This window comes from Coturnix japonica, unplaced genomic scaffold (genome assembly GCF_001577835.2).
Source record: "Coturnix japonica isolate 7356 unplaced genomic scaffold, Coturnix japonica 2.1 chrUnrandom455, whole genome shotgun sequence".
NCBI classification, from domain to species: domain Eukaryota; kingdom Metazoa; phylum Chordata; class Aves; order Galliformes; family Phasianidae; genus Coturnix; species Coturnix japonica.
The window spans coordinates 177,082-188,023 of NW_015439871.1; the positions used below are offsets into that span (position 1 = coordinate 177,082).

The following is a 10,942-nucleotide window of genomic DNA, read 5'->3' on the forward strand; positions in this document are numbered from 1 at the left end:
GTGAGATACCAGAATCCATAGAATATGCTTCTGTGTACCCACGCCAACACACCGCCTCCAGACTCGAACACCCAAAATTACCACTCAACTCGCAGCAGCCCCCCAAAACAACCCACACACAGTCCAATTAAACACCCGCAGAGCAAAGAGCCCAACACCGACCAATCAGCCAATAAATCTCCCCATTAAAAACCTCAAAAATCGCGCGCGAGAGAGAGCCCCAAAAACGCCCTAAGAATGATCCCAAACCCCATAATAGGCCCAAAACACAACATTCATCAACCCAAAAACCTATTCTTACCCTAAAACCGCGACGGAACAGGACCCAAAACCTATAAAACCCTAAAAACCCCAATAATTACCGCCAAAAGTCCACAATGAACCCAACTAAATTCCCATAATAGGCCCAAACTACCATTAGACACCCCAAATAACCATTTACCTCACCCAACCTCATTTCTTGACCCCCAAAAAACCCCATACTGACCCCAAACCCCATTCTGACCCCAAGCCCCACAACTGCCCCCCTCAAAGCCCCTGCTATTGGAGGCTTCATACCACCAACCCAAACACCCATTCCGACCCCAAAACCACCCCCATAACTGACCCTCACAATCCCCATTTCTGACCCCAAAAAACCCATTCCACCCAACAACGCCGCCATTCATCTGCACCCCTAAAACTCCATTCTGACCGCCCAAAACCAGAATTCTGACCTAAAACTCCCCATGTCGCGACCCCAAACCCCATTCCTGACCCACACAACCCCATCAACTACGACCTAAACCTCCATTTCTGACCCCAAACCCCATTTGACGCCTAAAATCCATTTCGGACGACGCAAAACCCCATAACTGACCCCAAAACCGACCATTTCTGACCCCAAAACCCTCATAACTGGCCCCAAAACCCATTTCTGGCTCCAAAAACCCCATTTCTGTACCCCAAAACCCCATTTCTGACCCAACACCCCCAATTACTCGACCCTAAAACCCCACAATGACAGCATAACCCAATTACAAACCCTAAATCCACATTTCTGACCAAAAACACCATTCTTCCCCGCCCATTTCTTCGACCCCAAAAACCCATTTCTTGACCCTAAAAACCCCCATTTCTGACTCCAAACCCCATTACTGACAAACCCTGCTTAGTGACCCCAACAAACCAATTACGACCCAAACAACTACTGACCCAAAAAACCTCATTACTGACCCCAAAACCCCATTTCTTGACCCTAAATCCCCTAGTTTCTGGCACCCCAAATAACCCCATAACCGACCCTAAAACCCCATTCTGACCCAAAAACCCATTCTGACCAACCAACAGCCCATCTCTGACCGCCCAAAACCCATTATCGCACCAAAACCATTTCTACCAACCCCATACATGACCCAAACCCCCATTTCTCGACCCTACCACACCCCCACCTCTGCATCCCCAAACCCCATTACTCGACACAACACCTCTCCCTCTCGCCACCCTAAACCACCACTCTTCTACCCCAAACCCCATTACCTGACCCCAAAAACCCGCTCACTCTCCCGACCCTAAACCGCCATCTCTGACCAAAAAACCCCATTTCCTCGACCCCAAACCCCACAACGCCCCCCTACCCATAACTACCCCAAAAACCCCATTCTGACGCCCAAAACCTATAACTCACACCAAAAACTCTCACTCTTCCCCCCATCTCGACCCCAAAAAACCCCATAACTGACCCCAAAAACCTCACATTTACCACCAAATCCCCATTCTGACCCAAAACCCCATTTTCAGACCCTAAAAACCCATTTCTGACCCTAAAACCCCATTTCTATCGGCCAAAACACCACATTACTGGACCCAAAACCCCCATAATTGACCCCATAACCCGACGTTTACCAACACCTAAAATCCACATTTCTGCCCAACAACCCCCCCCAATTTCCTTCCCTCAGTCTTGCAGACTCCTACAAACCCCATTCTGACCCCAACAACACCCAAACCGACCCCAAAACCCCATTTCTGACCCCAAAACCCCATTTCTGACCCCAAAACCCCATTACTGACCCCAAAACCCCATTTCTGACCCCAAAACCCCATTTCTGACCCCAAAAGCCATACTTGAAAAGAAACGCCCAAAACCCCATTTCTCACCCCAAACCCCATTCTGCCGACCCAAAACCCCATTCTGACCCCAAAAACCCACTTCTGACCCCAAACACCCATTTCTCACCCAAACCCCCCCTTTCTCCCATTTTAGCGAACCTAGAAACCCATTCCTGACCCAAAACCCATCTGACCCAGAACTCCATTACATGACCCCACAAACACCCATTTCTGACCCCAAAACCCATTGCGACCCTAAATCCCCATATACCTCGAACCAAAACCCCATTTCTGACCCCCAAAAACCCCATTTCTGACCTAAAACCCCAACTGGACCCAAAACCCATTCTGACCCAAAGTCCCCATACCATCTCCTAAAACCACCATTCTTGACACCCAAAAAACCCCATTTTGACCCCAAAACCCATTACTACCCCATCCCCATTCTGACCCCCAAACCCCATACTGACCCCAAAACCCATTTCAGACCCAACCCCCATTTTCTGACCCCAAAACTCCCATAACCACGCCAAACCGCTTTCTAGACCCTACACACTGACGCCAAAATCCCTTTTTGTCACCCCAAGAACCGCAGCTGTCAACCGGCGGCCCCGTATCGCAGCACCTGCCTCCTCCAACCCACCAGCAGCGCCTTGGTCAACTGCACCGAATGGGTAAGGACCAAAAACGCCCATTAATTAACCCATTAATTAACCCCATTAATTAACCCCATTATTAACCCCATTAATTAACGCCTATTAACTTACCTTTAATAACCTATTAACCCTATGGAACCCTATTAGTCTATTGGAACCCATAACCCCATTAAGCCCCTATTAAAACCCCCTTATCCCCTATTAACACCTCCAAACCCCCATTAAACGATTAATAACCCATAACTAACCCCATTAATTACATTAACCCCATTAATTAACCCTATTAATAACCCTAATTAATAACCTATTAACCCTATTGGAACCCTATTAACCCATTGAACCTCATTAAACCCCCATTAATCCCCTATTAACACCCCATTTAATCCCTATTAATCACCCAAACCCCTTAATTAACCCCATTAATTAACCTATTAATTAACCCTCATTAATAACCTATAATGCCTATTACCTATTGGACTTACCCTATTGACGAACTACCCCATTAATTAACCCCATTAATTAACCCCATTAATTAACCCTATTAATAACCCTATAATGCCCTATTAACCCTATTAAGACCCTATTAACCCTATTAGAACCCAATAACCCCATTAATCCCCTATTAAAACCCATTAATCCCCTATTAACACCCAAAACCCCATTAATTAACCCCATTAATTAACCCCATTAATTAACCCCATTAATTAACCCTATTAATTAACCCTATAAGGCCCTATTAACCCTATTAAGACCCTATTAACCCTATTAGAACCCATTAACCCCATTAATCCCCTATTAACCTCATTAATCTCCTATTAACACCCCAAACCCCATTAATTAACCCCATTAATTAACCCCATTAATTAACCCTATTAATAACCCTATAATGCCCTATTAACCCTATTGGAACCCTATTAACCCTATTAGAACCCATTAACCACATTAATCCCCTATTAAACCCCATTAATCCCCTATTAACACCGCAAACCCCATTAATACCCTATTAATGCCCTATTAACCCTATTAATACCCTATTAACCCTATTAAGACCCTATTAACCCTATTAGAACCCATTAACCCCATTAATCCCCTATTAAAACCCCATTAATCCCCTATTAACACCCCAAACCCCATTAATCCCCTATTAAAGCCCTATTAACCCTATTAATGCCCTATTAATACTCTATTAACCCCATTACGACCCTATTAACCCCATTAAAACCCTATTAACCCCATTAAAACCCTATTAACCCCATTAAAACCCTATTAACCCCATTATGACCCTATTAACCCCATTTAAACCCTATTATCCCCTATTACGACCCTATTAACCCCAATACGACCCCATTAATCCCATTAAAACCCTATAAACCCCATTAAAACCCTATAGACCCCATTAAAACCCTATTAACCCCATTACGACCCTATTAACCCCTATTATTACCCAATAATGGGGTATTTTAGGCTCAGAAATGACCCAAAATTGCCGTTTTTCGCCCCAAACCAGCCCCCGTTTGTGGTTACCTTGGATGAGGTGGAGCTGATCCCCTATTATCCCCTATTACGACCCTATAAACCCCATTAAAACCCTATTAACCCCATTACGACCCTATTAACCCCATTACGACCCCATTAACCCCATTACGACCCTATTAACCCCATTAAAACCCTATTAACCCCATTAAAACCCTATTAACCCCATTACGACCCTATTAACCCCATTACAACCCTATTATCCCCTATTACGACCCTATTAACCCCATTAAAACCCTGTAAACCCCATTAAAACCCTATAGACCCCATTAAAACCCTATAACCCCTATTATGACCCAATAATGGTGTATTTTAGGCTCAGAAATGACCCAAAACTGCCGTTTTTCGCCCCAAACCAGCCCCCGTTCGTGGTTACCTTGGACGAGGTGGAGCTGATCCCCTATTATCCCCCATTACGACCCTATTAACCCCATTACGACCCTATTAACCCCATTACGACCCTATAACCCCTATTATACCCCAATAATGGTGTATTTTATGCTCAGAAATGACCCAAAACTGCCGTTTTTCGCCCCAAACCAGCCCCCGTTTGTGGTTACCCTGGACGAGGTGGAGCTGATCCCCTATTAACTCTTACCCCTATTACAACCCTATTAACCCCATTACGACCCTATAAACCCCTATTATAACCCTTTTAGACCTTTTAAGACCCAATAATGGTGTATTTTATGCTCAGAAATGACCCAAAAATGCCGTTTTTCGCCCCAAACCAGCCCCCGTTCGTGGTTACCTTGGACGAGGTGGAGCTGATCCCCTATTATCCCCTATTACAACCCTATAAACCCCATTACGACCCTATAAACCCCTATTATACCCCAATAATGGTGTATTTTAGGCTCAGAAATGACCCAAAATTGCCGTTTTTCGCCCCAAACCAGCCCCCGTTGGGTTACCCACCTGGACGAGGTGGAGCTGCATCCCCTATACTCCTATTGACGACCCTATTAACCCCATTAGACCCTATACCCCTATTATACCCTTAGACCTGATTATTAACCCAATATGGCGTCTTTAGGCTCAGAAATGAACCCAAAATTGCCGTTTTTCCCACAAACAGCCCGGTAGTGGGTTACCAGTTGGACGAAAGGGAGTGATCCCCTATTATCCTATTAAACCCTAACCAATAAAACCCTATAAACCCCTATACGACCCTTGACCATGTTGACCAAATAATGGTCTGTATTTTATGGTCTCAAGAAATGAACCCAAAAATGCCGTTTTTCGCCCCAACCAGCCCCCGTCGGGTTACAACCTTGACTGAGGGTGGAGCTGATCCCCTATTACCCCCCTAATTACGACCCTATTAACCCATTAAAGACCCCTTATAACCCCGTGATTGACATCCCTTTAAGACCTTTAAGACCCAATAATGGGTATTTATGCTCGAAATGACCAAAAATGCCGTTTTCGCCAGACCACAAACCAGCCCGCGTTCGGGTTACCTTGGAGCGAGGTGGAGCTGATCCCCCTCAACTTAAACTCTTACGCCCTAACAGACCCTAGTTAACGACCCTATTTCCCTATTAACACCCATATTAAACCTTACCATTAAATATCACCCCAGATAATGGTGTATTTTAATGGCTCAGAAATGACAAAATTGCCGTTTTCGCACCCAAACCTAGCCCCCGTTGTGGGTTACCTGACGAGAGGAAGCTGATCCCCTAATTATCCCCTATTACACCCGATTAACCCCATTAAACCCTATTTAACCCCATTACGATGAACCCTATAACCCCTATCTTAACATTTTAAGACCTTTAAGACCCCATAATGAAGGTATTTTAGGCTCAGAAATGACCCAAAAATCCGTTCTTCGCCCCAAAACCAGCCCCTCGTTTGTGGTGACCCTGGACGAGTGAGCCTGATCCGCGCTATTATTCCCTATTACGTACCCTATAAAACCGCCATTACGACCTAATTACTACTGACCCTATTAACGACCCTTTTAGACCTTTTAAGACCCATAATGTGTCAATTTTCATGCTCAGAATGACCCAAAAACGCCCGTTTTCGCCCCAAACCAGCCCCCGTTCGTGGTTTACCGGGTTGGATAGGTGGACTGATACCCTATATCCCCTATTACGACCCTATTAACCCCATTAAAACCCTATAATCCCATTAAGAACCTATTAACCACCTATTACGACCCTATTAAGCCTATTATTAGCCCAATATGGGTATTTTAGCTCAGAATGACCCCAAAATGCCGTTTTTTCGCCCCAAACCAACCCCGTTTCATGGTGACCCTGGACGAGGTGGAGCTGATCCCCTATTAACTCTTACCCCTATTTACAACCCTATTAACACCCTATTATCCCCTATAACACCCCTATTAACCCCCTATTACCATTATTATACCCCAATAATGGTGTATTTTAGGCTCAGAAATGACCCAAAAATGCGTTTTTCCTCGCCCCAAAACCAGCCCCCGTTTGTGGGACCCTTGGAACGAGGTGGAGCTGATGTCCCCTATTATCCCTATTACGACCCTATAAACCCCATACAACCATTAACCCATTAAAACCCCTATAACAACCCCAATTATACACCTTTTAGACCTTTAAGACCCAATAATGGTGTATTTTAGGCTCAGAAATGACCCAAAATTGCCGTTTTTCGCCCCAAACCAGCCCCCGTTCGTGGTGACCTTGGACGAGGTGGAGCTGATCCACTTTGAGCGCGTCCAGTTCCACCTGAAGAACTTCGACATGGTCATCGTGTACAAGGACTATGGGCGTAAGGTCACCATGATCAACGCCATCCCCGTAGCATCGCTGGACCCCATCAAGGAGTGGCTCAAGTAAGTGACTATAAAATGAACCAAAATCACCCCAAAATGACCCAAAAATGACCCAAATGTGACCTGGAAGGAAGCCCGAAAACCAGGCCAAAATTGACCCCAAAAGAAGCCCGAAAACAAGGCCAAAAATGACCCAAAAAATGTCCCTAAAATGACCCCAAAATGACCCAAAATGAAGCCTGAATATAAGGCCAAAAATGACCCAAAAATGACCCAAAAACAACCCCAAGGCTCAAGTAAGTGACCCTAAATCACCTAAAAACGACCCAAAAATGACCCCAAAAGAAGCCTGAAATGAACCCCAAAAATAACCCAAAAACAACCCCGAAATGACCCAAAATGAAACCTGAAAATGAGGCCAAAAATGACCCTGAAATGACCCCAAAAACGACCCCAAAAGAAACCCAAAAAGAACCCCAAAATGACCCAAAAATTACCCCAAAAGAACTTGTAGAGAACCCCAAAATGACCCAAAAATGAGCCCAATATGAGCCCGAAACAACCCAAAAATAACCCCAAAAAGAAGCCTGAAAAGAATCCCAAAAACGAGGCCAAAATGACTCAAAAATGTCCCCAAAAGAAGCCAGAAATCAAGACCAAAAACGACACCAAAAATGACCCCAAAATGACCCAAAAAGAAGCCTGAAAACAAGGCTAAAAATGACACCAAAAGAAGAACAAAATGACCCAAAAACGACCCCAAAAGAAGCCCGAAAAGAACCCCAAAATGACGCAAAAATGTCCCCAAAAGAAGCCCAAAATGAAACCCTCAAAGAACCTCAAAACGACCCAAAAATGACCCCGAAAAGAAACCCAAAAAGAGCCACAAAATGACCCAAAATGACCCAAAAATGACTGCAAAAAGAAACCCAAAAAGAGCCCAAAAGTGACCCAAAATGACCCAAAAATGAGCACAAAAGAACCAAGGTCACCATGATCAACGCCATCCCTGTAGCGTCGCTGGACCCCATCAAGGAGTGGCTCAAGTATGTGACCCAAAATCACCTAAAAATGACCCAAAAACAAAGTCAAAAAGTAGCCGAAAAAGACCCAAAAAAAAGCCTGAAAACAAGGCCAAAAATGACCCCAAAATGACCCGAAAACAACCCGAAAACGAGGCCAAAAAAGACCCAAAACCAACCCGAAAACAAAGCCAAAAAAGACCCAAAAGGACCCCAAAATTACCCCCAAACGACCCAAAACCAACCTCAAAATAAACCCCAAAAAACCCAAAAATGACCCCCAAAAAAAATGTCCAAAAAGAACCCAAAATGACCCAAAAAATGACCCTAAAAGGAGCCAAAAACGAAACCCTAAAAGAACCCCAAAAGAAACCTCAAAATGACTCCAGAAAGGAACCTAAAAGAACCTCAAAATGACCCAAAAATGACCCAAAAAGGATCCCAAAAAGAACCCCAAAATGACCATAAAATGACCCAAAAATGACCCCAAAAAGAAACCCAAAAAGAGCCACAAAATGACCCAAAATGACCCAAAAATGACTGCAAAAGAACCAAGGTCACCATGATCAACGCCATCCCTGTAGCGTCCCTGGACCCCATCAAGGAGTGGCTCAAGTAAGTGACCCAAAATCACCTGAAAATGACCCAAAAATGACCCCAAAATAAGCTCGAATGATCCCAAAAAGAACCCCCAAAAAAAAGCTGAAAATAATGCCAAAATGACCCCAAAATTAGCCCAAGAACGAACCGAAAAGAAGCCTGAAAAGAACCCCAAAAACGACCCCAAAACGACCCAAAAATGACTCCAAAAGAGCCCCAAAAGAAGCCCAAAATGACCCAAAAATGACTCAAAAATAACCTGAAAAGAAGCCCGAAAACAAGGCCAAAACTGACCCAAAAACAACCCCAAAATGACCCAAAAATAACCCGAAAAGAAGCCCGAAAACAAGGCCAAAAATGACCCAAAAATGACCCCAAAAAGAACCCGAAAATGACCCCAAAAGAACCCTAAAAATAACCAAAATATGACCCCAAAATGACCTCAAAAGAAGCCTGAAAAGAACCCCAAAAACGACCCCAAAAATGAACCCAAAAGAACCCGAAAACAAGCCCAAAAAGAAACCTGAAATGACCCCAAAACAGCCCCAAAATGTCCCAAAAACAACCCCAAAGGAAGCCTGAAAAGAACCCCAAAATGACCCAAAAAGGATCCCAAAAAGAACCCCAAAATGACCATAAAATGACCCAAAAATGACCCCAAAAAGAAACCCAAGAAGAGCCCCAAAATTACCACAAAATGACCCAAAAACGAGCACAAAAGAACCCGAAAAGAACCAAGGTCACCATGATCAACGCCATCCCTGTAGCGTCGCTGGACCCCATCAAGGAGTGGCTCAAGTAAGTGACCCAAAATCACCTGAAAATGACCCAAAAATTACCCTGAAATGACTCAAATATGACCTGGAAGGAAGCCCAAAAACTACGCCAAAAATGACCCCAAAAATGACCGAAAAAGAAGCCCGAAAACTAGGCCAAAAATGACCCAGAAACGACACTGAAACGACACCAAAATGACCCAAAAACGACCCCAAAATGTCCCAAAAAGAACCCAAAAATGAGCCCAAAACTGACCCTAAAAGAAGCCCCCAAAAAAGCCCCAAATGACCCAAAAACGACGTGAAAAGAAGCTCAAAATGACTCAAAAATGACACCAAAGATGACCCCAAAAATGGCCCCAAAATGTCCATAAAAGAAGCCCGAAAAGAACCCCAAAATGACCCAAAAATGATCCCAAAAAGAACCCAAAAATGACCCCAAAACGACCCAAAAATGACCTCAAAAGAAGCCTGAAAAGAACCCCAAAAATAAACCCAAGAAGAGCCCAAAAATTACCACAAAATGACCCAAAAATGACCGCAAAAAGAAACCCAAAAAGAGCCCAAAAATGACCCAAAAACAAGCACAAAAGAACCAAGGTCACCATGATCAACGCCATCCCTGTAGCGTCACTAGGCCCCATCAAGGAGTGGCTCAAGTAAGTGACCAGAAATCACATGAAAATGACCCAAAAATTAGCTGGAAAGATCCCAAAGATCTAAAAACCCCAAAAAACCCCAAAACCCCAAAGTTTGGGACACCAAAAACCCCATAGACCCCAAACTTTAGGATCCCAAAGACCCCAAAAAACCCTAAAGACCCCAAAACCCTAAAGTTTGGATCCCAAAGACCCCAAAAAAAACCCAAACTTTGGGACCCCAAAAACCCCAAGAAACCACAAACTTTGGGTTCCCAGATACCCCAAAATCCCAAAGTTTGGGTTCCCCAAAGACCCAAAGTTTGGATCTCAAAGACCCAAATCTCCAAACTTTGGGATCCCCAAAACCCCAAAATCCCAAAGTTTGGGACCCCAAAAACCCCAAAACTCTAAAGTTTGGGATCCCAAAAAACCCCAAACTTTGGGATCCCAAAAAACCCCAAAACCCGAAAGTTTAGGATCCCAAAAACCCCAAAGTTTGAGTCCCCAAAAACCCCAAACTTTGGGACCCCAAAAACCCCAAAACCCCAAAGTTTGGGATCCCAAAGACCCCAAAAAACCCAAAAAACCCCAAACTTTGGCATCTCAAAGACCCCAAAACCCCAGAGTTTGGGTTCCCAAAGATCCCAAAAACCCCAAAATCCCAACGACCCCAAAACCCCAAAGTTTGGGACCCCAAAAACCCCCAAAACCCTAAAGTTTGAAACCCCAAAAACCCCGATCCCAAAGACAAGAAAACCCAAAAAACCCCCGAACTTTGGGTTCCCAAAAACCCCATAGACCCCAAAGTTTGGGACCCCAAAAACCCCAAAAAACCCAAACTTTGGGATCCTAAAGACCC

General features: G+C 44.3%; 1 protein-coding gene across 1 annotated transcript in view; it reads left to right on the top strand.

The window, feature by feature from the left end:
• SUPT16H (SPT16 homolog, facilitates chromatin remodeling subunit) overlaps positions 1-10,942 on the top strand; it is a 125,845-nt gene that overhangs the window by 99,752 nt on the left and 15,151 nt on the right. Inside the window, exons 20-21 of the mRNA XM_032441647.1 lie at positions 2,699-2,765; positions 6,935-7,104. Coding sequence (XP_032297538.1) covers positions 2,699-2,765; positions 6,935-7,104 — 237 coding nt within the window. The remainder of the gene's footprint in view (positions 1-2,698; positions 2,766-6,934; positions 7,105-10,942) is intronic.